General features: G+C 35.6%; 2 protein-coding genes and 1 long non-coding RNA gene across 7 annotated transcripts in view; 2 read left to right on the forward strand and 1 right to left on the reverse strand.

Moving 5' to 3' along the window:
• SRSF11 (serine and arginine rich splicing factor 11) overlaps positions 1 to 7,039 on the reverse strand; it is a 43,689-nt gene extending 36,650 nt beyond the window's left edge. For 2 of the 4 annotated variants that reach the window (XM_070268853.1, XM_023641862.2), the window contains exon 1: positions 6,877 to 7,039. The gene's annotated coding sequence lies outside the window, so the exon portion shown is untranslated. The remainder of the gene's footprint in view (positions 1 to 6,876) is intronic. The other 2 variants (XM_023641864.2, XM_023641865.2) reach the window with 1 other exon arrangement.
• Positions 7,040 to 7,052: 13 nt separating this feature from the next.
• The window catches only part of LRRC40 (leucine rich repeat containing 40), a 49,669-nt gene continuing 29,289 nt past the window's right edge, over positions 7,053 to 27,432 (forward strand). The window contains exons 1-5 of one of the 2 annotated variants that reach the window (XM_023641859.2): positions 7,053 to 7,267; positions 19,730 to 19,911; positions 21,004 to 21,077; positions 23,978 to 24,107; positions 27,262 to 27,385. In XM_023641859.2, the coding sequence (XP_023497627.1) occupies positions 7,117 to 7,267; positions 19,730 to 19,911; positions 21,004 to 21,077; positions 23,978 to 24,107; positions 27,262 to 27,385 (661 nt within the window). In that variant the 5' untranslated portion in view covers positions 7,053 to 7,116. The remainder of the gene's footprint in view (positions 7,268 to 19,729; positions 19,912 to 21,003; positions 21,078 to 23,977; positions 24,108 to 27,261; positions 27,386 to 27,432) is intronic. The other variant, XM_070268849.1, reaches the window with a different exon arrangement.
• Positions 12,485 to 13,841, forward strand: LOC138924343 (uncharacterized). Its single transcript, XR_011439365.1, has 2 exons — positions 12,485 to 12,617; positions 13,655 to 13,841. It is a non-coding gene; the product is annotated as an uncharacterized lncRNA (long non-coding RNA).

Raw genomic sequence — 27,432 nt, forward strand, 5'->3', positions numbered from 1 at the left:
TTAAAATTGATAGCACAAGGTCTATGAACATCTTGAAATTGTAGGCAAAAATTTGTATGTGCCCATTTTTCAAAGCTTTGTTTTTATGATTATGATAGAGGGAAAAGTTAGTAGTCTGAGCATTAAGACATTGTTGCCTATATCCATAGGCACAGTATTCTCGGCTAGAGTGTATATGAGTCGCTTGGAAAATCACAGTCAATTTATTTGTAGAGATTTGTTTGGCTTTTTGGATTGAAGGGAGTCAACAGAAATATTTGGATGGGGAAGCTCCAGGTACTAATAACTCAATACTATCCTCTATGTTATATAAGATTCTTTTAGAATCTCAATTGAGAAAGGCCACTTGAGGGGATGCTTCACAATCTTAAAAAAAAAAAGTGAAAAATAAATCCAGTAGAGTTATATGTATCTTTAAGTAAAAAGTCTCAAGCATTTTAATATTAAATAGTTTTCCCCAATCGAGGCATTAGACATTTGCACCATTTGGGCTCCTTTTTTTGGCTACACTGTAAAATTAACTTTCTTTTCATGAAACTTTCTCTTTCCAAAGAGTCTTATAAAACTGGCAAAAACGAAAGTGTACTCAACTCAGTGATAAGAGGATCGAGATTAACCGAATGCTTTTAAAATGACTTTTAATCCTCACAATACTTAAAAGGTGCTACAGTGATTAAGAATGCAGGCATAGAGCCACACGAAGGGGCTTGACCACCAGTTAAGATAACTGTGACCACTGGATTATTACTTTGTGCTTCAATTTCCTCATCTGAAAAATGGGGATAACAGTAATGCCCACACCGGGTTGTTGTGAGAATATTAATGCAAACGCTTAGAAAAGATAAATATTAACTACCATTATTATGCCTACTCTGCAAGTTAAAAATCTTTCATCTTGAAAAATGAATGGTTACCTCAACTGGGTTCCATTTTACACCATCACTTTATTTTAGGCTGGTACCTTGGACTGAATCTATTTCATCATTCACACGAAAGATAGGAATCAGAAGAGTTACTTTACATATTGAGAAGAGTTTCTTATTTAAGATCCGATATTCTAACATAGGTTTGTTTGTGGCATATTAAAAAAAATTATTATAAAGTAATAAATATATAATGTTAAATATCCAAACTATATGAGCAGAAAAAGTAGAAGTCCCCATTCCACTCCCCATGCATGCTCTCAACTACTATAATAGGTGCTTCCTATAATTAGCCACATGAGTCTCAATTCCCTGTGAAAAATGGGGATAATGACATAAACGTTTTTAAGATTAGAAATATTATGGATATGAAGCACCTAGCACAGAGCCCAGCACACAGGCGCTCAATGCACTCAATAAACAGTATATACCATTATAGGAAAGTCTGTGTTCAACTTCCTCATCTTTTCAATGGATGAATAATAACAATACTTCTGTCTTATCGTAGAGTATTACTGTCAAATGTGAAACCGCTTTGTAAACTGTTAAGTGGTAGTAAACATGTGAAATATACTATTATTAGATGCCCTTTCTCCTTTGAGGCTGCTGCACAGAAACATGACACCAACAGATTTCAGATTTTCATATTCATTTTGATCCTAAAGCAGCACTTTACCAATAGCATGAATAGATAGGTGACAGCTAAACAAAACATTCCCTTTTTGATAAAACACAAATGTTTCACAGAAAATTCTTTCTAGGAAGGCTTCAGTTACTTGCATACAGTTTTAGAGCAAGAGTATTATTCTTATTTTCAAAAGACACAACAGCACTTATGTTCAATTAATCTCAAATCAAAAGTACTGCGACATGGGTCAGAGCAACAGACTCTCAAATGACTAAAGACAGAAAAACAAAGAGAAATATTACTAAGTACACAAAACAATCTGAATCCCTGACACAAGCTTTTCCCCCCCACAACTGCCACCCCAGGTGCTTGAAACTATGAACTGCAGTTAGTTTCAAGCCACAATTAGCTCACATTGAAGTCTAAAGCACGTGGAGACACGGATCAAATAATTATTTTGAAGGAGGGAAGAGAGGTGGAAAGGTAACTTTCTAGGAAATGAGGAGTTAAAAGAAAAGCAAAAAGGTCAGCATCTCTAAAATGGAAAATAATCAAAGTCGTATTAATGGAAGATAAATTTAGTGATGAGTGCAAAACATCTATCCCTAGAAAGATGAAGAGCAAAGCTGGGTTCACAGATTTGCATTGCAGGGATCAAGTATTTGAATGTTCACTAGTGTTTCAACACTCCAACGACACTATCTTTCAAATTATTTAAGTGTATGTATCCGTGATATTTTAAAGGATGGAAAAAAAAATGATGCAGAAAAAATTGTGGACAGTCTTGAAAGTATTCTGCAAGTTAAATTAGCTTTTATCTTAATTGCAATTGTGAGTATAAATATTCCATCTTGAAATCTGAGTATCAAATTTTTTAATAAAAATCTATTGATTGTGATTGTCACCAAACTAGCAAATTATTCATATTTTTCCCCCTTATCAACTTAAGTTGACACTAAAAATAAACTCTCAGGGACCATATCACGTCTTATTAAAGCTGGTGGGAAGCTTTGCTCACATAGAGCAATATTTGCCATGTACAATCATTTACTGCCTCTCTTTTTGTTTTGAGGAAGATTAGCTCTGAGCTAACATCTGCTGCCAATCCTCCTCCTTTTTGCTGATGAAAACTGGCCCTGAGCTAACATCCAAGCCCATCTTCCTCTACTTTATATGCGGGACATCTACCACGGCATGGCTTAGACAAGCAGGGTGTATGTCCACAGCCAGGATCCGAACCGGTGAGCCCAGGGTCGCTGAAGCAGAACTTGTGAACTTAACCGCTGCACCACCTGGCCAGCCCCAATGTCTCTCTCTTTTTGAAGTACTGAGCAAATAAAGTTGCAAGCCGAATCCAACAGAGCAAAACTGTTGGCAGGGTATGATAAAACGTCAGATTTGAAAATAGTAGATTTTGATTAAAACTTACTTTAAACAGATTTATTCAGCAGCGGTTTTGTATGTGTGAACACAATTAAAGACAATAATATTATGAGGTACATTCTAGAGTTTGGTGCCCCAATTTTATCTCTGTATCACTTTACTACTTTAGAGAAAATTCATAAAACCTTTACAATTAATATTAAAATAAAGACTTTAAGTCACAGAACACATTAATCTTGAAAAAAGATTGAGAAAAGAGCTGTTAAAGGTTAGGAGTCAGAATGGGAAACATTTTCAGCTGATTTTAGAAAAACAAATAAACAATATCATGATGCTTTTTATTTAATGACATGAGCAAGACTGCTTTACAACCACCCCCACTTCAATTTCCTTTTTTTCAACAGAAAGAAAATAAAAAATAAAACTAGAAGTGATTAGAATCAAAAAAAAATTTTTCTAACTAGTTCCTCCACTTTTCTTCATATGAAAAACACTAGCATGTAAAACCTTTTGATAAGAGGAAAATGAAAATGATATTTTCCTAAAGCTGGTGGACTAAAATTCTTTTGTATTGAAGGTAGAAAGAAATAAAAGACTCGATATTTGAATCAAATATTAAATTTCCTAGAGCAAGCTCATTGCTTCATGATTCAAAAGCAAGAAAGAGAAGCACAGGGAACATGCAAAGAATACACAATTGAATAATCTAAAATAAAATGCACCCTCTCCATCTGAAAAACTCACCACACACAATTCTAATAACAACAAAATGCAATTCAAAGTCACATTTGAAACTATGAATAAAAATGCAAAATATGTACTGCCTTCAAAGAAATAATATAGAATGTTTTCTACTGACTGCGTTCAAAGTTGGTCAACATAGGCCTGAATGGAAAATGTGAAACTGCAAATTGAAATTTTTAAAGGAAACTAAAAGACACGTGTAACAAACACTTTTAAAGTTGAATATTTAAAACATGAAGAGCCTTTGTCCTATAGAATTTTGCCCTCAATTTTGATAACTTATAGCACCTTAAGGGACAAATATAGAAAGAAAACCTTACTTGAGTAATAAGTGTATGAGAATATTAAAAAATTCAACTCAAAAAACATTTAATAAGCAATATATGTTAGGTCCAACAACTCCAATCAATGAGCGTTAAAAAGTAAAAGGTTCTCTCAATAAGTAACTTCAGCATAAAATAGCAGTTCTCACAGGTAAGGCAATATTCTGAAAGATAAACATAATACTGATTCAAAATAGGCTAAATCTAAATCTGATAGTTTACACAAAAAGAAACTTCCTAGGAATGTCCAAGAAGCAAATTCACTTTGCTCTTATTTGATAACATTTTTTAAACAAATATGCTTGAAAAATTTGCACAAATTAATGCATTTTCCTTTACTATAATTTCTCAGTTTGCCTCAATAAATCCATCTTATCAATTGGACCTTTCAGCTCTGAAAAAACCTAACGTAGCAATGTTCATAAGAGTACTACAGCCATGTCTGAACACGTCTTATTAAATTTTAATGGTAGAGACAAGCCATTATCTTACTTTGATAATAGTCTTACTTTCCATTATGAAAGAGATGAGCATTCTTTGGCCAATATAATTCTTAGGCTCAACATATTTTTGGTTTCTTCACTTTCTTTTTTCATTTAGCAAAGAAGCCAGAAGAGTGAAACACCCCCATTACTTTAATAAAATCAATATAATAAATTGTAGCTAGACAAATTCTGTTACAAAAAGCTATGCAGTAGTCTCTAGGCCCTACACAGGAGATGTCCATTTCATATTATTTCAGTAACCCTTTTTTTTTTTCAAACAAGGAAATACTTTCATTTAAATGCTCATGTTGAAAAAGGGTTGGATTTTTTGTTTGTAATGCATTCTTCCTAAGTAATGCAATTGATATAAAGGGCTAATTCCCACAAATATAACTATATATAACTATACTCTCTAATAAAGAAGCACAAGTTGATAAGCTTTCAGTTTCTACCAATGTGAGATAAAACACGTAATTTTCCCAATTGCATGAGATAAAAATTTTCACCCTCACTTGCTCAATCTGCACTTGCTACATAAGTACAATACACAGTGTATTACAGGTATATACTAGTAAGATCTTTACATATGTCAGTTTATATCTATTAAAGTTTACCTCAAGTATATATGGTCGCTTGGATTTTTCAGATTTACTTTTCTTACACAAAATGAAACGTTTCAACATAATACTATAATTAAATGTCAACAATGAAATATTTAACTTCAGGTAGAAGCACAATAAGTGAAAAAATTACACTTGGCTGTTATTTTAAAAAATGTTGAACTAAACAAGAATCTATTGTGGAGGAGGGGTGGCTATTATAAAATTTTCTACTTGAGCAATTCATCCTCCAAAGGCAGGCTGTCATATGCTACAAAAGACAAAAAGGGTTTTCTCTAATAAACACCTTTCTCTTAAAACATAATTGAAGTGTCCCTTAAAATGGTTCCAGGATAAAAGCCACTAGGCAATCATAACGATTAACGAGAAAGGTTTTTAAGAGAGACGTGGTTCAAATTCCTGGTCATACCACTTATAGAAAACTTGTGACCTTTGGCAAGTTTCTTACTCCCTTTTAGCCACAATTTCTTCATCTGCAAAATTGGTCATTGTGCTAAATAAGAGATAGCGAAAAAGGTATTATTAGTACTCAGCCTGGCACTTAGTGCGGGTTCAATAAGGTAATTACAATCATCATTGTCAAGACATACGGGGGTGGGGGTTCATTAGTGCAAAACTGCAAAAACTGCTATAGTCCTTGCTTTAAAACTCTTTTCTTGCTTGGTAGTATAACTATTGTTACTTTTCTGCTGTTCCCTTTCAGTGTACAGGACTCTACAGAAGAAGGAAAAAAGCAAGAGGGGGTTAAAAACCGAATTATTCAGGTAGCAAGAACCTGAACTCAGGCTAAACTGTGTGTGATGCAGAATCTGTCAGGGGACCATCATCCTATCTTGCAAACATCTTACCGATTCCCGAGCCGAGCTGAGGCGGAGTGAGGAGGATACTTCCAGGCACATGCTTTTAAAACAAAATCACTTCAGGCAAAAGAAAACTCTAGCACCCAAGACAGTCCTAAAGATGATGAGTTCCTAAATGTTTGTTGAATGAATCAAGAAAGCCGTACATTTCAGACCGAAACTAACTTTTGAGGAAAACCGAGTTATTGAACAAAATTCTCATTTTCTTTTCTGACCTGGAGTTCCTTTCCTCACCAAGCGCTCAATCTTTACACCTTTATCTTCACTTATTTAAAAAATCGAATGAGATAGGTATTATTATCCCTAAATTAACGAAAAAGGAGTGAGCTTTAAAAACGGTTAGGTAAACTGCCTAAAGTCATCCGGCTTGTAAGATACAGAGGCAGCCGGGATTCGAACTCACACTACTAGGACTCCGAAGTCCAAGCTGTTTCCGCTACACCAAAGCTTACGCCTGCACTTGGCTCGCTACACCGTCCGGTAGAGAGAACATTTATTATTAAGCCTTTTTTTTTTTTTTCCCCTTCTTCTCTCTTGTCAACCCTTCCATTTCACACCACCTCCCAGGCTGGGCTATAAACTCGATCCCACAACAGGCAAGGTGCACTCAGTCTACGAGCCGGAGTACAGGCCCGAAGAACAGAAATCTGTTGTATTTTCTACGCCGAACGGAGGTCTGGCGCCACCACCACAAGCGACAAGCACAGGCTGGGGTCCAGCGAGCCTGCAGACCGCGCCCAGGTCTCAAGTTTTGGTCAAGGCCCACGTTCCGGCCCGGAGAGGGGAGCAGAGAAGGTTAGCCTTTCCCGCACCGTCGCCACGGCGGGAGCTCGGAGGACAAGGTGGGAGTCGCAGGAAGAGCGCAAACGATAACCCTAGAGCCCCTCTGCGGCCCGTTAAACGCACTTACTTGAGCGAAGTAATTCCAAGACACAAGGCCGGCACCGGCAACGGGAAGGACTCCTCCGTCCTCCAGCCGCGGGCGCTGACGCTGACGACATCGGGGCCGCGCCGGCAGGAGCGAAGGCCCGGCGCCAAGCCACGAGCCCCGCGCACGGAGCGCGCGCTCACGGCGGGGGCGGGGCCGCACGGCGGCGCCGCCTTTACGCGTCACGGGCGGGGCGCTGCTGCTGGGCCCTGGCGTTTGAACATGTCGCGCTTGAAGGGAGTGGCGGACCGGGATTCCCGAACGGGTTTCAGAGCTGAGAGGAGAGACTGCGGTGCCTCGGTTCCCCAGGGGCTGTTAAAGGCGGCGAGGAAGAGTGGCCAGTTAAACTTGTCCGGGCGGAACCTCAGCGAAGGTAAGATGCCCAGGATCGGCCCGATTGAGTGTCTTGTCACAAAGCAGCCTCCCTTTCCTCTGGCCGGACTTTGGCCCCTTTGCCCCGGGCTCCCAGCCGGGATTCTCGCGCTCCTATTCAGGCACTCGTCACACTGCCAGTGGCTCGCTTAGCTCGGTTCAGGTCCTGCTTTCACTCCAGGAATCTCTGGCGAAGGGACCCTGCTGGGAATATGGCCAAAATTGAAACGGGGCTCTGTCTGGGATTCCCACATCATGTGGGTTAAACAACGTAATGTGTGACTAAATTAGTTATCACGTGATGGGCAAGAACTTTGTTTCTTTAGCCCTCATCTTCCTCTTCTTAGTTTGATCTCTTAGGGCTAACACTGTGGATTGATCTGTTCCTTTGTGAACTTAGAGTGAATGCCACTCTTGCCTGCCAACACTCTTCTGGATGCACCTGGGCAGAGGCCTAAATAAAAAAGAATAATCACCGTATTTCCTAAATTGAGGATCAAGATAGATGCAATACAAAGTGAATTTGGGGCCATCCTGAAAAACCTAGTAAAGATCAACAAGCACAAATCTGGACGCCATGAATGAATCATAGCCAGATGCTCTTCTGATTGTCTGCCCTGTAAAGGAGGGAGTAGAAAGTGGGGGGAGAGAATATAGCATTCCTCCTGTAATGTTTTCCTCTACTTATATTCAGGTTTTTGGCTATCTGGGGTTAAACCTTCCATTTTCCTTCTCCTTATTGCTTTTTTATTGTGCCACAAACAGATTAGACCAAGCAAAGGAACACTTGCTTGAATGAGTGAAAGGATACATGACATAAAATCTCTGCTCTACTTGCAAACACTTTTAATCCACAGGAACATAGATATTTTAAAACTACAGATGTGCGTAGACACTTACTTGTCCCAAAGCCTGGAACAGACTCTGCTCAGAGGTCACACCTCAGAGAGGCCCCTTACTAACTACCTTATCTAAATACCATTGTTAACACTGTTCTCTTGCCTGTTTAATTTTTTAATAGCATCCGTCACTATGAGAATTTATATTATGTATTTGTTTATTTTTCGTCTTCTCTGTCCTCATGAGGTCAAGGAGCTTTGTTTTGTTTATTGTTGTGTCCCTAGCACCCAAAATAGTGCTTGGTACATAGTAGATTCTTGTTAAACATTTGTGGGAGGAATACGTAAATGAATGAATATTCCTAAATACTAAGTGATGTTTTGGACTGTGCTTATTGATTGGACCCAGATGATTTAGTCTGTTGAAGTTTTGGAGAGCAAATGAATTTTGACTCTTAGCTCCATGATGATATGGATCTGGGCTGTTTAGGTTGTTATTGTATAAACAGAGTGTGACACAATACCTGGCACATACGAGGTACTCAATAAATGATGTTGAATGTGTGAATACAGTATTTCATAGGAGAGAAAAGACATAAATGGAAGAGGCACATGGTATGTGTAGCTTATGTATCACAAAGGAATCTTTGTAACATAGAAAGTATTTCTCTATCTAGCTGTAGCCTTCAATTTCATCTCTTGTCACTTAACCTTTGACACCCAAACCGCTGTAATTCTCAATTATTTATAGTCCCTTCTGGGGCCATTCTCCTTATCTCCATATCTTTGCTCATGTAATTTGAGATGCTTAATCTCACTGTGCCTTCTCATCTATAATGTGGTAGTAATAATAGGACTTACTAAGGTTTAAATGAGATAATACAAGTTAAGTGCCTGGCACATGAAAAATACATAGTAAAAATTGGCTATGGCTGTTATCATTGCAATAGCCTCCTAAGTGGTTTCCTGGATTTCTTGTTTTAAATCTCACCCTCTAAATCAGTGTCATTACCAAGAGTTATCTTTCCAAAACACAGATCCATTATGTCATTCATAACAATTTATGACTCCCATAGCCTGCAAGATTCAGTATAAAGTTTTTAGTACAACATACAAAAGCCTTTTGAAATCTTGCCCCTAAGTACCTACAATGAGGGCTCCCATCTCTTTTCAGAATCCAATACTTTACCAATAACAACAATACCAAAAAACATCTTTTCTCCAAAGAACCATACATTAAGTCTTTTTAGAACAGTTTTACCTTTCCAGGAAATTGAACAGATAGTACAGAGAGCTGCCATATACACCCTTTCCCCAGCCTATAGTTTCCCCTTTTATTAACATGTTGCGTTAATATAGTACATTTGTTAAAAGTGATGAAACAATGTTGATACATTATTATTAATTAAAGTCCATAGTGTACATTACTATTCACTCTTAGTGTTGTACAGTTCTATGAGTATTGACAAATGCGTAGTGTCATGTAGTCACCATTACAGTCTCATATAGAATAGTTTCACTGCCCTAAAAATCCCCGGAGCTCTACCTATTCATTCCTTAGCCTGCTTCCCCTGAAGCCCTGGCAGCCACTGATCTTTTTACTCTTTCTGTGGTTTTGCCTTTTCCAAAGTCATATAATTGGAATCATATAGTATGTAGCTTTTCCAAACTGGCTTTTTCCACTAAGCCATATGCATTTAAGGTTCCTCCGTGTCTTTTTGTGGCTTGATAGCTAATTTCTTTTTATCACTGAATAATATTCTATGGTATGGATGTACCATTTTGTTTATGCATTCACTTTTTGAAGGACATCTTGGTTACTTCCAGTCTTTGGCTATTATGAATAAAGCTGCTATTTGTGTTCAGGTTTTTGTGTGGATGTACTTTTTCAACTTATTTGTGTATAAATCTAGGAACACCATTGCTGGATCACATGGTGGGACTATGCTTAGCTTTGTAGGAAGTTGCTAGCCTGTCTTCCAAGGTGGATGTACCATTTTGCATTCCCACCTACAATGAAAATTCCTCTTGCTCCACATCCTTGCCACCATTTGATATTATCAGGTTTTTGGAGTTTAGCCCTTCTAATAGGTATGTAGTGGTATTGCATTGTTGTTTTAATTTGCTGTTCCCTAATGACATATGATGTGGAACATCTTTTTATATGCTCCTTTGCCATCTGTATATCTTCTTTGGTGAAGTGCCTGTTCAGATCTTTTGCCCATTTTTTAATTGAGTTCTTTCTTTTCTTACTGTTGAGCACATTTATCCTTTATTCATCTTTTTTATGCCATATGTCTCTGCTTAATAACTGATGGTTCAATGAGTAAGTGCCATGTAGAAGTAAGCCAGTGGCCTGTTGGTTATGGTTCTTAAAATCTCTGTTATTTGGGGGCCAGCCCAGTGGCAGAGTGGCTAAGTTCACACACTGTGCTTTGGCAGCCCAAGGTTCCCTGGCCTAGATCCCAGGCTCTGACATATGCACCACTTGTCAAGCCATGCTGTGGCAGCAGCCCATATACAAAGTAGAGGAAGATGGGCACAGATGTCGGCTCAGGGCTAATCTGCCTCAAAAAAAAAAAACAACAACAAAAAAACCTGTATTATATGAAGTATAGATAAAAGCTACAGAAGTTTGTGGGTTTTCTGACATAATGAAGGTAATTGCAGAAAATGATTGTCATTCTCTTTTCTGGTAAACTTTTACTAACTTGTTTCTTGTACTGGTCTACACATTATTATACTTTTATACTGATTTTTTTTAAAAAGTCCTCTCATTATCTTTATTATTATCCCCAAATATTATTACCTAAAATTATGAATTACATTCAAAAAGTATTATCAAACATGGCTTCTTTCAGATTACTGTCGATATGTGAGAGATGTTTTATATGAAAGGTGTGAGATGAATATGAGTGTTTGTATGCTATGGGGAGTTACCGATACTTACTTAAGCAGCATTTGTTATATACCTACTGTCTATGTTTCTTCCAGATATTGTGCTCGGTACTGAGGAAGCGAAATGACACTTCAAACAATTAATAGTCACATAAGCATTTTAACATAAGCTTTATTCAAATTTGTTTATTAAGAATTGCACCTGTTAAACAAATAATACCTTTTTATATTATACTGTGTCTTTCTTTCCCTCCTTCGTATTTATACAATCATATAAATGTATTTGTAAAGTACAGTCATGTCCATTATTTCTACATTGGAGAAATAGAACCTAGCCTTTAATTTTGATGTGTATAATAAAAAGCAGTTAAAATTCTGTTGATTCTTGTTCTTAGATAGTGGCCTCCTTAAATCAGTTCTTCTTAATGGAAACACTTAAGAGCAGTGATATTTTTATGAAATTAGTGAGATTTTAACTTGATAGGGTTGTTAACTAGTGCAGAATAACTTTTACCTGTAACTGAAATTTGGGTACTCTTGAGGGTTTTTAGATGCCCCTTCTTATTTATTTATTTACTTATTTGTTTATTTATTATTATTATTATTATTATTGTGCTGGGGAAGGTTCACTCTAAGCTGACATCTGTTGCCAGTCTTCCTCTTTTTTTTTTTACATCTCACTGTGCCTTCTCATCTATAATGTGGTAGTAATAATAGGACTTACTAAGGTTTAAATGAGATAATACACCACTGACATGGCCACTGACAGACAAGTAGTGTGGTTCCCTGCCTGGGAACTGAACCTGGGCCACTGAAGTGGACTGCGCTGGACTTTAGCCACTAGGCCTTCAAGGCTGGCCCAATACCCCTTCTTTTTATAGGTCATAGTTCTTTTGTGAACATACCATTTATTATTTTCTTCTTTATAAAAGCCTTATGTCTACTACAGAAAAAATAGAATCTATAGAAAGTATAGAAAGTGAAAATAACCATCCAGAGTTAATCACCATTGATATTTTGTAGATTTCCCTTCTATAGTTCTTTGTGTGAATATGTATGCATAATTTTTCTGTTTTTTATTTTTAGAATTGTACTGAGTCAGACTTCTATTTGTACATTTTTCACTGTCACTTGAAAAATCTGATTATTTTTAATGGCTCTGTAATATTCCATCTTATGACCACTATAATTTACTTAAACATACAAATATTGTTGGCAGTTTAAAGTCACCATTGTTAGTGTCAGTTCTATAACTTACTTAGAAAGGTATGCCCAACCAAAATAACTTAATAACCAACTTCAAAGAAGAATATTAGAAATATTCTGGAAATTTTAAGTGACAGCTCTTTTTATGAGCAGCAACATGAGAAAATGTCGTCATTTGGTTCAATATAGATATTGCAGCTTTTTCATTGGACCAGATAAAATGAAGATGGAGTTGAAAGGAGGATTGATTGTTGCCTTGTGGTTGCATGACTGGCAGAACAGTAGTGTAGGGATGTTTTTGGGTGATTCAACAAAAACTGAATGAAGGAGAAAAGGTGCCGGAGTTTGGAACAAAAGAATGCTGTAAATTCTAAAGGAAGCCACACTGTTGAACTGACAGGAAAATTGGTAAGTGGATAATTTATTAAATACACCCGTTAAATTAGTTTGGAAGCCATGTTATCCGAAATGGAAATGTGGGTGTAAGCCTTGAAGAGAGCAGTTTGGCTAGTTTCTATTTGTGGAATTGAGTACATAAGTCTAGGGCTCCTAGGCCTCAAGATGTCGTGCCATCTGTTTCAGGGTAATGAGAATTTACGTTATTCAGTATGCACGGTTTGTTATAACAGGATAAAAAGTGTAACATAAACCATATATTTACCAAGGTTTAAATCACCATGCTCAAATCTGTATTAACCATGTTCTGTTTTACTGTTTAGCTTGACTCTGTATTTTGACTACTTGTTGTCTTAATGGAATTTACTGTGATATTCTAAACAGCTAACAAGAATTAACCAAAGTATTTAGATTTTAATAGCAAATAATTCCAGAAAGAAACTATGCCTCCAGGTGAGTAGATCATCAAAACAAGCTAATTCTTAAACAATTCTTAGAACTGAGAGCAAGAGGAAAGTGCTTTAATGTATACATAATGGCAGAATCTTGAGGTGAACATTTAATTTTTAATATACTGAAATCCAGGGAAGTCTGCTTGTTTGGATTATAAAACAACGAACCAGATAGTTAATTGGAAATCCCATTCCTCTTTCTTGATCTGTTAAAATAGTTCTAAACTATAGTGTCTCACTCTCTTGAAATGTGTATCTCAAGTTACCAATGCTAAAGTTTGTTTAATAAAGTAGTACAAATTTAAACTTATCTCTAAATCAATGTCATGTTTGCTCACTCGCATTCTGATATGTTTTGTTCAGTAGGAGAGGAAAGTTGGTATTGCTAACAAGTGAATGGCATCTGTCATAGATATTGTCCCAGGAAAAATACAGACTAGGAAGAATGAAATCAGAGTTTCAGTGAAGCTTTTCTTCACTAGAAAACTAAACATATTCTCAAGTTAAAGTAATAAATTCAAAAATCTTTTCTCTTAAAGTGATTGGTAAAAATGTTTCCTTCTTCATATGTTAAACATTGTTTCATTCTTTTTGCAGTATCCTCCCCGACTTCAGGGAAGAACAGCTCTCTGCAGGCATTCTAACATAACAAAGATATATCCCTCGGAATCAACCTCAAGCTGCAACTGAGTTAATGCCTTCCATATAGCTTTGTAATTTTACTCTGGAGTGTATATGTATATGTTTTGTTTCTTATTAAACTTTAAAGATAGTATGAAAGTGACACCGCAATATTGTGATTTGTCAATATGGGATTCTTTCTTTAATGAGGCCATTGGTGGCCATGAATAAACTACTGTAGAGAAAATTGGAAAGTTTATCAGTGAGCTTTCCCTGATCCTTTACATAGTGCTTGATTTATTGGTTTCTTCTTTTAAATTGCTCATAATTGGGTGGACAGTTTAGTGAACAACATTCGTAAGATAAGCTGTTATCAAAATATTACCCTGCACCTAGCAAAAGCATTTTTGTAACTACTCTTGTTAGGTCTTAGCATTTAAGTGACAATGGGGCCCTCTTACTAAATCAACAAGGAAATTGGGACCAGAGATGTTAAGTAACTGACCAGTCTGAACTTTCCAGTACAGTCTTTGTGTAGACATATGTTATCATTTCTGTTGAGTTACATACCTGAGCTTGAAATGGCTGGACATACAGTAATAAGTGTGTATGTAACTTTATAAGAGTTCACTAAACTGTTTGCCACTGGTAACATGAGAGTCAATCGCTCACATCATTACCAACACTTTGTATTGTCAAGTCTTTTTAACATTAGCCCTTCTTGTGGTTGTGTTGTAGTATCTCCTCATGGTTTTATTTACATTTCCTTGATGACTAATGATGTTGAACATCTTTTCAACTGCTCGTTAACCATCTGTATATCTTTTGCCAAGTGTTCAGATTTTTTCTCTATTTTTTAATTGGGCTGTTTGTCTTACTGAGTTATAAAACCTTTTATATTTTGGGGATACAAGTCCTTCTCAGGTTGTCTATCTATATTGGTACCTATCTAATATAGTCTCCCAGTCTGAGGCTTGCCTTATTTTCTTAATGATTTCTTTAGAAAAACATGAGTTTTTAATTTTGATGAAGTCAAACTTTTCAATTTTTTTCTTTTGTGATTTGTACTTTTGCTGTACTAAGAAATTTTATATATCTGAGACTGTGAAGATTTTCTCCTCTTCTTTTAGAATTTTTATAGTTTTATCTTTTACATTTAAGTCTATAATCTATTTGGAGTTAATTTTAGAGTGTGTCACAAGGTAAACGTTGAGGTTCATTTTTTTATCCATATAAATTTCCAGTACCTTTTTTTTTTTAGAAGGATATCTTTTTTTTTTAAAGATTTTATTTTTCCTTTTTCTCCCAAAGCCCCCCGCTTCATAGTTGTGTATTTTTAGTTGTGAGTCCTTCTAGTTGTGGCATGTGGGACGCCGCCTCAGTGTGGCTTGATGAGCGGTGCCATGTCCGCGCCCAGGATTCGAACTGGCGAAACCCTGGGCCACCTGCAGCAGAGCGCATGAACTTAACCACTCGGCCACGGGGCCGGCCCCTAAATTTCCAGTACCATTTGTTGAAAAAAGTATTTTCTTTTTTTTTTTTTGAGGAAGATTAGCCCCTAGCTAACATCTGCTGCCAATCCTCCTCTTTTTGCTGAGGAAGACTGGCCCTGAGCTAACATCTGTGCCCATCTTCCTTTACTTTATATGTGGGACGCCTACCACAACATAGCTTGCCAAGCTGTGCCATGTCTGCACCTGGAATCCAAACCAGCGAACCCTGGGCCACCAAAGCGGAATGTGCGCACTTAACTGCTGTGCCACTGGGCCATCCTGACTATTCTTTTCTCATTAAATTATCTTTCTGCCTTTGTTGCAAATCAATTTACAATATTTTATTGCTTGGAATTTTTCCTGAACTCTTCTTTTTTTTGGAGGAAGATTAGCCCTGAGCTAACTACTGCCAATCCTCCTCTTTTTGCTGAGGAAGACCAGCCCTGAGCTAACATCCATGTCCATTTTCCTCTACTTTATATGTGGGATGCCTGCCACAGCATGGCTTTTGCCAAGTGGTGCCATGTCCACACCCGGGATCCAAACTGGCGAATCCCGGGCCGCTGAGAAGCGGAACGTGCGAACTTAACCGCTGGGCCCCCAGGCCGGCTCCTGAACTCTTCTGTTGATCTGTATGGTTGTCCTTATGCTAATACCACACTGTCTTGATAAGCTTTATGGTAAGACTTGAACTCATGTACTGTTAAGTTCTACAACTTTCTTGGTCTGTTTTAAAATTGCATAACCTATTTTAGTTCTTTTGCATTTTAATATACATTTTAGAATCAGCTTGTTAATTTCTACAGAAAAGCCTTCTTGGATTTTGATTAGGATTATACTGAATCTGTCAGTCATTTAGGGGAAAAGTGACATCTTAATAATATTGAGTCTTCGAGCTGTAATGTGATTTATTTCTCTACTTATCTAGACCTTCTTTAAGTTTTCACAGCAGTATTTTGTATTTTCATACCTCAGGTCTTGCATATATTTGTTAAATATGACGTTGAGTATTTCATGGTTACTAGATGCTGTGTCTTGTAAATCTTTAAGCATTTAAAAAAAAATCTCCAGTTATTGATTGCTAAAACATAGAAACAGTTTATTTTTGTATATTAAGCTTAAATTTTGTGACTTTTGTAAACTCTTTACATATCGTTTTTTTATTGATTCCTTAGGATTTTCTTCATAGACGTTGTCTGCTAATAGAGACAGTTTTACTTCTTCCTTTTCAATTGGAATGCCTTTTATTTCTTTTTCCTGCCTTATTGCACTGGTCAGGACGTCTAATAAAATATTGAACAAGTGAGAATGGGCATCCTTGCTTTGTACCCAATTTTAGAGAGAAGGCACTGAGTCTTTCACCATTAAGTATGATGTTACCTGTAGGTTTTTCATAGTTACCATTTATCATGTTGAAGGAATTCCCTTCAATACCTAGTTTTGGGGGAGTTTTTATCTTGAATGATTGTTGGATTTTGTCAGATGCTTTTTTTGCATTTCTTGACAATCGTGGTGTTTCACTTTTTTTTCTGTTATTATAGTAGAATTCATTGATTGATTTTCAAATGTTAAAGCAGACTTGCATTCTTGATATAACTCCCATTTGGTTGTGATGTATTATCTTTTTTATATGTAGATGCTAAATTTGTTCAGGAATTTGGGGTCTACAATCATTAGCAATTTTGGTTTGTAGTTTTTCGGATTTAGTTTTTCCCTTTTAATGTCTTTATCTGATTTTGGTATCAGGGTAATGCTTGCTTTATAAAAGGAGTTGGGAATTGTTCTTTCCTCTTTTCTGAAAGAGTCTGTGTAAAACTGGTATCATTTCTACTCTAAATGTCTGCTAGAATTCACCAGTGAAGCCATCTGGACCTGGATTTTCTTTGTGTTAGTGCTTTAAATAGTAAATTTAATTTCTTTAATAGATGTAAAGCTACTCAGTTTTTTAGTCGCTCTTGTGCTTTTTTTTCCCTTTCAGGGAATTTGTCCATTTCATCTAAGTTGTTGAATTTATGGGTATAAAGTCAATCTTTATATTCCCTTATCCTTTTAACATCTGTAGGATCTCTAGTGATATAGTCCCACTTTCAAAGAACCAGGTATTGGTTTTATTGCTTTTTATCTATTATTTGTTTTTTATTTCATTGATTTCCACTCTTTATTTCCTTACTTCTGTTTACTTTGGGTTTAATTTGTTCTTTTTCTACCTTCTTAAGATTATAGCTTAGATCATTGTGAGATGGGATTATGTAGGAAGCAAGACGAGCCATGAGTTGATAATTGTTAAAAGTGGGCGATGGGTACATGGACTGCTATTTCACTGTACTGTTTAAATTTGTGTATGTGTTTGACATTTTACATAATACTTTAAAAATTCATGAAGCAAATCTAACTCCATAGTAACTTTGTTTCAGGTTTATATGCCTATTAACATTCATTTTTATGTGACAGTTTCTATCTTATGAATTGGTAAACTACTTTTAGGATGACCCTACAATAATTCCTCAATAATTAGGACTATTTATACCTTTTAATAGTTCTTCTTGTTTGGGGGGAGGGAAAGAAAAGTGACGTGAATCTTGATGCTATAAGCTCTTGAAGATATTGGGATACCTCACAAACAATTAATAGGGTAAAGAACAAGCAGTCACTGTTTATGGAAAAGCAAATTGATACATGTTCAATAACAGTATAATATCAACAGTTGGATCCATGCCTTGGTAGTTCCCACAAAGACAAATTTTGTTAACAAAAATATCTGAAATGATAATAGTAAAATTTTAATGTTCGTTTAGTGTAGTTGATGGGTAACAAGTATTTTTATTGTATTGTGTATAAATTTCTTGTGCTCCGCACCTTTCTCCCTGAAGAAAAAAGAACTTGTTATTACATTACTTTGCAAGTACAATCATCTTAATGTATCTATGTATAGGTGTTAGAAAAAAATATATGCACAAGTGCTCTACATATTTTATTTAGTAGAATGGTGCATATCACATAGCTTCCTCATGCATTTTTTTTTATTTTGTATTGTTTTGTCTTGCCTTGTTTTATTCTTGAGCTTTTTGTTGGTGATGCAAAGGTTATGGCACATTGGATTTGGCACTTTTTTCCCTTCAAGAGTAACATTGATTTTTAGTCAAATATAGGAGCATCCCCATTTCTACTGACTCCTTGGTGTCAGTAAGTTGACACATGCCAATGCTGCTGTGTTTCTCATTCCCACCCAACCATCCATACCTACACATCAAAATAATAGTAATGATAATGATAAATTTCATGGTGCTTTTGCTCTCAGAAGAGTTGGGAAGAGTGAATTTTGTTTTGTTTTGTTTTGCTTTAAAAATAAACTTCCATGTACAAACAGAAACATGGGTGGATCCACATTCTGTATTATTAATATTTGCTGGAGATTCATTGAAAGAAGTGTAGAGAAGGAGACTACTTAAGCAGAGAGAAGGGGTAGGAGACGGATCTTATAATTTATTCTAATACGAATATATTATATCTCATTTTGAAATGAGATATCTCATTTTGAAATGAAATAATCTCATTTTGAAATGATAGTGACTACAGGGCATAACTAATGGTTGCCTTGATTAGCATTAGCTTAAAGTTCAAAATCATACCCATATGTAGTCCTACTTTTATCAAGGAATGAAGGACTGTGTTTAAAATACTTTTGCTACAACACTACAGCAAGTTGGTATCTTCTGGAGCTTCAAGCTGTATAGTGATAAACTTGCATTCTCCCTGTTCAACTTATACAGTCTTATTTGCTATGTTAAAGGAATTGTTGTATTTGCTGCAATAAAATTAACACAATGTTGTCTGGTGGAGTAAGAAACAAAATTGTATGTCAGGTAAAATAGCAACTACTAGAGTCAGATTTGCCTTCCAAATATTCACCAAGAGGCAAGACATACCTTTGCTAGGGTTTCAATCCCGTCTCTGCTACTTACTAGCTGTTTAACTCTGGTAAATTATATATTCTCTCTGTGCCACATTTTTCTCATCTATAAAACAAGAATAGTAATAGCACATACTTCATAGAGTTGTTATGAGGTTTAAATGAGTTAGTATGTTAGAAAATTGCCAGGTATTTGTAAATGTTAGCTATTATTATTAACTATTACTATTACCAGTGCTTTTTCAGACTTCGTATGTACTTCTGTCTAAGTTATAACATTACCTTATAAATGTGATTTCCATGCCTTCTGTGTTATTCTGTTAGCATAATGGCAGCCTCCATTCTTTGTGTTTCTATCACAATGTGTTATGCAGAGTGTGTATATAGTAAATACAGTTAAACGAAGACAAAAGTAAGATCTCATATGTAAAATACATATCACATATTTTGTTTTTGAATAAAATCAACTTTCACTCTAATCAGTTGCAATTCATTGCTATTTGACTTACTTGAAAGTGTGTTTTTTTAAATGTTTCAGAAATTACTTGTCAGGGGATAAACTGAATAGCTGTTATAAAAGTATGTCACTTAGGATCTCACTTCTTGTTTTCTTTCTTTTTGTTTTTGGTGTGGTGGTGGTGGAAATAGTGCCTCAGTGTGTCTGGAGAATAAATGTGGATATCCCTGAGGAAGCTAATCAGAATCTGTCATTCAGTGCTGCTGAACGATGGTGGGAGCAGACAGATTTGACCAAACTAATCATATCCAACAATAAACTTCAGTCACTTACAGATGACCTCCGACTCCTGCCTGCGCTCACTGTTCTTGATGTAAGTCCACAGATTATAAACATGAGTCTTTAGCTGAAGAAACTCTAAAGCTAACTTTAGGCTTTGATAAGCAGAAAACCCATGTTTAATTGGTAGAATGCAAGGAAGAATAACAAATTATTGTGTTAGGCATAGTATAATGGTTAAACATGAGACTTCAAATTGTGACTGCCACTTGATAGCTGTGAGACCTTGGGCACGTTACCTCTCTGTGCCTCAGTTTCCACATCTATAAACCAGGATGGATATGACTACTTATTTTGAAAGATTGTTCTAGAATTAAATGAGTGAATGCATACAAACAGAATCGGTGTTTAGCAAGTGGTTGCTGCTGCTCATCTTTTATTACTATTACTTTTATCATTTTTCTAGACATTAAAATAAGTACTTAAGATTGATTTTTAACTTGCTCCCAACACTGACTTAAATTGTTGAACTTAAATTTTTGTGCGTTTATTCAGGAACTGTGTTTTTAGTCTCTAATTGCTGCGCCATGTGGTTAAGTAAGGCATGAGTAGTTTCTTCATAACCTACGGACTCCTGATCTACTTCAGTTAGGAACATCAAAAATCTCCCAATTTATGTCTGAAAAGTTGGATCTGATCAAATTTCTAGAGCAGGTTTTGTTTTCTTCACCTGTAAAATGAATGGATTGGCTTAGGTGTTCTCTGAGGTTCCTTGTGCTTTGAAAACCGTATGATTCTGTGAGAACATAAGCAAAGTCCTGCTCCCCCCCTTCATTTGTTTTTTGTATGTGATGACGTAAATCATGCCATCAGAGGGCTGTTCTTAGTTTCTCATCCTCTCATCTCTATTTGAGATTGAAATTATACTCAATGAGGCAAAGTTGTTTCTTTTTTAATTGTTATATTTAAAATTGATGACATTGCTTCATGAACAATGAACAGCAGTTTGGTCAGTTTCAAACTCTTTTTCCTCTTCTATACACGGAAGAAATTACCAATAGCCCCAACTTGATGCCGTTGAATTAGAGGGATGGAATTATTGTTGAAGAATTTTGTATAATGGCAGAGCTGATATAGGGTTAATTCTAAGACTAAGATAGTGACTGTGTCTTTTAATAACTTTTAGATACATGATAATCAGCTGACATCCCTTCCTTCTGCAATAAGAGAGTTAGAAAATCTTCAGAAACTTAATGTCAGGTAAAATTTAATCTTTATTTCAGTATTGCTAGGATAAGGGTGTAAATCCAATATTCTTTAAGTTTTTTTCTAACATTAGAAAATATTTTTGTATTATCTTAAAAGTGGTTAAAGCCAAATAAGAATTTTAATTCTCAAATTATTATTATTTTTTTTAAGATTGGCACCTGAGCTAACATCTGTTGCCAATCTTCTTTTTTTTTTTTCTTCTTCTTCTTCTTCTTCTCCCCAAAGGCCCCCAGTACATAGTTGTATATTCTAGTTCTATGTCCCTCTCGTTGTGCTGTGTGGGACGCTGCCTCAGCATGGCTTGATGAGTGGTGCCATGTCCACACCCAGGATCCGAACCGGCGAAACCCGAGGCTGCAAAGTGGAGCATGTGAACTCAGCCACGGGTCTGGCCCCCAAATTATTTTTATTTTTTGTTTTAAAATTGCCTACATGTTTTCTGGTTTTACAAATTTAAGGCCAGTTGATTTTTTTTTTTTTATTGAGTTATTGATAGCTTACAATCTTGTGAAATTTCAATTGTACATTAATGTTTGTCAGTCATGTTGTAGGTGCACCACTTCACCCTTTGTGCCCACCCCCCACCCCACCTTTCTCCTGGTATCCACTAAACTGTTCTTGGTCCATAGTTTTAAATTCCTCATACGAGTGGAGTCATACACAGATTATCTTTCTCTCGCTGGCTTATTTCACTTAACATAATTCTCTCAAGGTCCATCCATGTTATTGCAAATGGAATGATTTTGTTCTGTTTTGCAGCTGAGTAGTATTCCATTGTATACATGTACCACATCTTCTTTATCCATTCATCTGTTGATGGACACTTAGGTTGCTTCCACGTCTTGGCTATTGTAAACAGTGCTGCAGTAAACATTGGGGTGCACAGGACTTTTGGGATTGCTGACTTCAGGCTCTTTGGATAAATACCTAGTAGTGGGATGGCTGGATCGTATGGTAGTTCTATTTTTAGTTTTTTGAGGAATCTCCATACTGTTTTCCATAGTGGCTGCACCAGTTTGCATTCCCACCAGCAGTGTATGAGGGTTCCTTTTTCTCCGCAACCTCTCCAACATTTGTTGCTATTAGTTTTAGATATTTTTGTCATTCTAATGGGTGTAAGGTGATATCTTAGTGTAGTTTTGATTTGCATTTCCCTGATGATCAGTGATGATGAGCATCTTTTCATGTGCCTATTGAAGGCCAGTTGATTTTTTAAAAATACTTTTTGTTTTGTTAAACAACTTTTGGTCGTTATTTTAGAAAACCTCTTTGTTGATGATGTCAAGTTTTAAGTTACTTTGATATTCTAAAAAATATCTAGGTATTAAGTGATAAGAAATTTAAAACCATTCTTTCATTAATGATGAAAAATTTCATTGTTTTGATATTAGTAGTTTTTAAACTTTTCCCAGGACTCCTAGGGTTCTACTTCATGTACTATTAATAGATACATGGAAGTCAGGCACTTAAGACTCTAGCTAACTGCCCTTCAATACACATCCAGACTTTTGAGAAAGAATAACTGCCTTATGTGTTATATATACACAGATTAAGGGAAAAAGGATTAGGGAAGATTTCCTTTAGGAGAAAAAACAAAAAGGTTTAGGCGTTCAAAACATAGTTTGAAAACTATGGTTTATATAATAGATTTGGTTACAGATCTGTCTAACATAGCATAGTCAATTCTCAGTTTTCTGGAGGTCAGTTAACTGGTTTGAGAGAAAATAGTTCCTCAAGTAACAGTCCTTATCTGGTAAAAAAAATTAAAATTACCGTAAATCAGAAAAACTGTCTATCCATTAAAAGATGCTAATTGTTTAGAACTACATTAGAACCTCTTTCTCCTATAACTTGAAGGCATGCATGTGGGCTGCAAAGGCAAGAATGGGAGGGTTGAGAGGAAGAGGTGAGGGAGTATGGAGTGGGTGTGGCTGTAGCTTTACCTTCCAACACCTAAGTGTGTAAGTGTTAGCATGGAGGAAATATATAACTAGAATTACATCTCTGTCCAACTAGATTCCTGTCAGGTATACAGAGATTTTAATTAAGTAACCAGCAATAGAAACTAATTTTTGACAATTTTTAGTGGTTCTTATTTTAGAAGACATCTTTTGGCATTTTTATTCCAATTAGTTTTATTTTAATATAATTTAAGTTTATTGTTACCATTTTATATATCTCACTTCCCCATTATTTGTCAAGTAATTGTTTGTGGCATTAAAATAAAGTAGAAGTCCTAAGTGGATAATTAAATTGAGGTAAAGCTGGGAATAAGTTAAGTCAAGTCATCTCTTAATTATCAGAGAGTGTATCATCCTTGGTGGGTTGGGACTTCTCTGAAACCATTAAGATGAACATCTCTGTAGAAGGACTGAGCTGAAAAGTTAAGACTAAGTACAAAGAAGAGTAGAGTTGCATATTATATCCAACTGGACATTCCAGGCCCTCAAACAGAAAGAGCTTTTTTTGTTTTTAGTGTTAAATTTAAAATATAATCCCCACATAAGATGTTGACTCCATTGTAGTATATGTGTGCACATATCTTTGTCAAAATTTTAAAACTCGAATATAGTATAAAAAATTGAGTCCAATATATCCTTTCATATTACATGCAAAATCAAAAGTTGATTATAAGGAAGCAATCAAAAGTTCACAAATTCTTTGCTTGGTTAAAAACCTTTATTTCTTTGAAACCCTCAATCTAATTAGTTTAGATTACCGTCATTTGAATGAGTGTATTCTTTTAGGATGGTGAAGTGTGATAAGTACTTAAAATTGGTAACATACTTCATTTTTTTTGATGAGCCCGTTAGTTGGTTAGCAAAAATGCCTTTATACGTTTTTATTATGTTGTCACCAAATTATTCACCATTTATTTTATCAATCAATAGCCATAACAAACTGAAAATACTCCCTGAAGAAATTACAAATCTAAGAAATCTGAAGGGCTTGTATCTTCAGCATAATGAACTAACTTGCCTACCAGAGGGATTTGAACAACTTTTCAGTTTAGAAGATTTGGTAAGTTGTGATTTTCCAATTTTTATATAATTTGGGGCTGGTGAGATTTTTCATCAGGCAGAGTAGTTGGATGTTATGATTGAAATCATAAGAATATGGACAGCTGACTATATGACCAGATTATCAGAAACCGTGCGTTTTAATTAGATTGCTAAATTAGTAATTGTAAATTTATTTTTCCTATGTTTTCGTGTGAAATCACGTTAAGTTTGAATTTGGAATAGAATTTGGGAAAGGGGTGATGAGGATGACTTTGTTATTCACAGGCTTTTATGGCTTGGTAAAGTAGAGGCACCGTGTATTCAGCGGAGACCAATCCCCTTTTCTGTACCCATTCCCGCTTCCTCCTGTATAGGCCCTGTGGCCCTGCTGTCCTGAGTGTCCAGACAACCCCTTTAAGACCTGCCTTTTCTTCCCTGTTTTTCAAAATGGCCACATAACCTGGCAACATTTTCATTCCATCTGTGTCACATCTTAGAGACAACCATAAAGCAATACAAATATTCTTTTAATCATGTTATTAGGAATAATAAAAAGAGTAGGCACTTTGCTTTGTGCTTTACGTATGGTAACATATGGTAAGGTAGATAGTTTTATTCCCTAATACAGATAGGAAACTAAAACTTATAAAAAAATGTAACTTATCTGAAGGCATGCAACTAATAAGTAAGGAATTCAGCATTTCAACATAAGTCAGTTTGACTCCAAAGTGTATCCTTTTTTTCACCCCACTTTGTCACTGAAGGAGTAAGATTCCGCTGTGAAGTGCCCTCGCTGAAAGACTGTAGCCATGTTAGATCAGATATGCTGACATATAATCTCTGCTCCACATGGTGATTTCATGTTACATTCTTGTTCTTTTCTCTATTACACGTTTTCAAAAACACATTTATGTCATTTTAGCCTTAAAGTTTATTTTTCATTAAAGGAAAAATTACTTCTTTTACTTATTTGTTTTCTTTAAACATGTGCTCCTTGGTATTTCCCTCACCTGTCCTAGTGTTTGAAATCAAGATGCATACTCTCCTCAACCATTCAATATCTCTTTTGTCTTTCAGTCTGATCAGATTGGAAATAAGGTTTGGGAATAACAGGCGTAGGTAGATAAAAATGAATGGCAAAGGAGAGAGCCGTCAGATTTTCTGATAAAATTTAATGGTAAAAGATAGCAGTTGGTTAAAAAAAAAAGTCTATTTAGAGTAGAAAGGAAGCCTGATAAATTACAACAGTTCCCCGTTGTTTTCCCATTATCGTTCCCGGATAGTCATTTGCATAATGAAAGGATGTTTCAGTTGAAAATTGTATTCATAAGGACTCAGTATCAAATAAATCATATGTGTGAGCAACAATATATTAAAACATTAAAAGTATAAGCGTCTGTTATAATTTAGGCTAATAATATTTCTTAAAGTTATGGAAAAACTGCTTAGCACGATGCTACTAAATACATATTTATGGAAGAAATGACAGCATAAATACTGATTAATTTATATGTAACATACTTATGTTTTATATCTAATTTAATTATTAACTGCAGTAATTAATTGTTTAACTTTATTAGTAATTCTGTGGATTTGGAGTCTTTAAAGTGTTTTAAGAATTTGTGAATTAATATCTTTTCTCTATCAGAAACTTTTTATTTTGAAATAATTTTAGATTCACAAAAATGTTGTAGAGATAGTACAGAGACTTCCCATATACCCTTCACCCAACTTTCCTTAATGTTCGCATTTTGTATAACTGTGAGACATTTGTAAAAAATGAAGAAACTGACGTTGGTACAATGTTACTAACTAAACTACAGATTTTATTAAGCTTTTCCCAGTTTTTCCACTAATGTCCTTTTTTTTTGTTCTAGGATCCAATCCAGAATACTACATTGCATTTAGTGTCAGTAACTTTTGATATTATACAATGTTTATTTATTAGTAATCTGTTGATTAGTGCTTAGAGTATTGGAGTTGTAGATTGTTATGTTGTATGTTGTAGATTATAATATGTTTTATGTTATTTATGATAAGTTAAAAATATGCTGATCTAGCATTTTTACGCTTTTCTATCTTCTTAATTTAGAGTCACCGAATGCAGTTGTTTAATGTTAGACTAAATGAAAGTCTTTAGAAAACAGTCCCTTGAAGTCACATTTTTTTTATTCGTTGTGGCCATTGGCCCTACCTACAGTTTGCTGGTAGCTAGTGGACTACTTACACACCTTATTCGAATGTTGTGAGAAGAATTATCTGATTCATAACATTGTGTTTTAAAGAGAGTTTCAAAAAAAAGTTCTCTCCTAACTGTTCAAAGGAAAAACAAACAATAACTTAAGGAACCATCAAGGTACAGAGATTAATTAGGCAAGCTTGAATGAATCAAATGTAGAGTAGAGTAGATTTTTGAACTTAGTCAAAGCACACTTGCTGAGGTCAGCAGAAGAACCACCAGGGAATATTTTTGTCTTCAAAAATTAAAATGGCCATTTTTTCAGTTTTATTTTTCTTTCTTTCACAAATTTTTCTCTCTTGCAAATATGTTTGTCATTTCATATTATAGTTTACTGCATACAGTTTGCCTAATGTATCTTAGGTATGCAATAAATATTGGATGAACAAATGGATTTTTTATTGAAAACATGATGCATGGTATATAACATGACTTAGCATTAACAGCAACTTCTATGCAAAAGATTTCTGTTTGTTTGTGGGGTTTTTTTGATGAGGAAGATTGGCCCTGAGCTAACATCTCTGACAGTCTTCCTCTATTTTGTGTGTGGGTTGCCTTCACGGCATGGCTTGATGAGTGGTGTAGGTCTGTGCCCAGGATCCAAACCTGTGAGTGCCGGGCTGCCAAAGCGGAGTGTGCCAAACTTAACTTAACACTATGCTACCCAGGCTGGCCTGTATGCAAAATATTTCTGAAGTCAGAATTTATTCTGATCCCTCTCTGCTACATTATTGGGCACATAGTGGGCCCATAGAATATTGAGGTAATGAATGATGATTTGTGAAATTGTCAGTGAATGAGGGTTACAAAATGTATCATCTCTGAAATAGTCTTTTTTCTGTTGCAATTGCCTCAAAATTCTGAAATCCCCGTTAGGGATCATTTATTTTTTTATTTATTTGTTCATTTATTCATTGTCTTTCTCTTTTTAAAGGATCTTTCGAACAATCGTCTTACAATTGTTCCTGCTAGTTTTTCTTCTCTATCCAGTCTGGTGCGACTCAATCTTTCCAGTAATCAGCTGAAGAGTTTACCAGCAGAAATAAGTGGAATGAAAAGTAATTCTCCGTTTTAAAAAAATATATAAATGTGAAGTTGTTGCAAC

The sequence above is a fragment of the Equus caballus genome, chromosome 5, assembly GCF_041296265.1.
Source record: "Equus caballus isolate H_3958 breed thoroughbred chromosome 5, TB-T2T, whole genome shotgun sequence".
Classification (NCBI taxonomy): domain Eukaryota; kingdom Metazoa; phylum Chordata; class Mammalia; order Perissodactyla; family Equidae; genus Equus; species Equus caballus.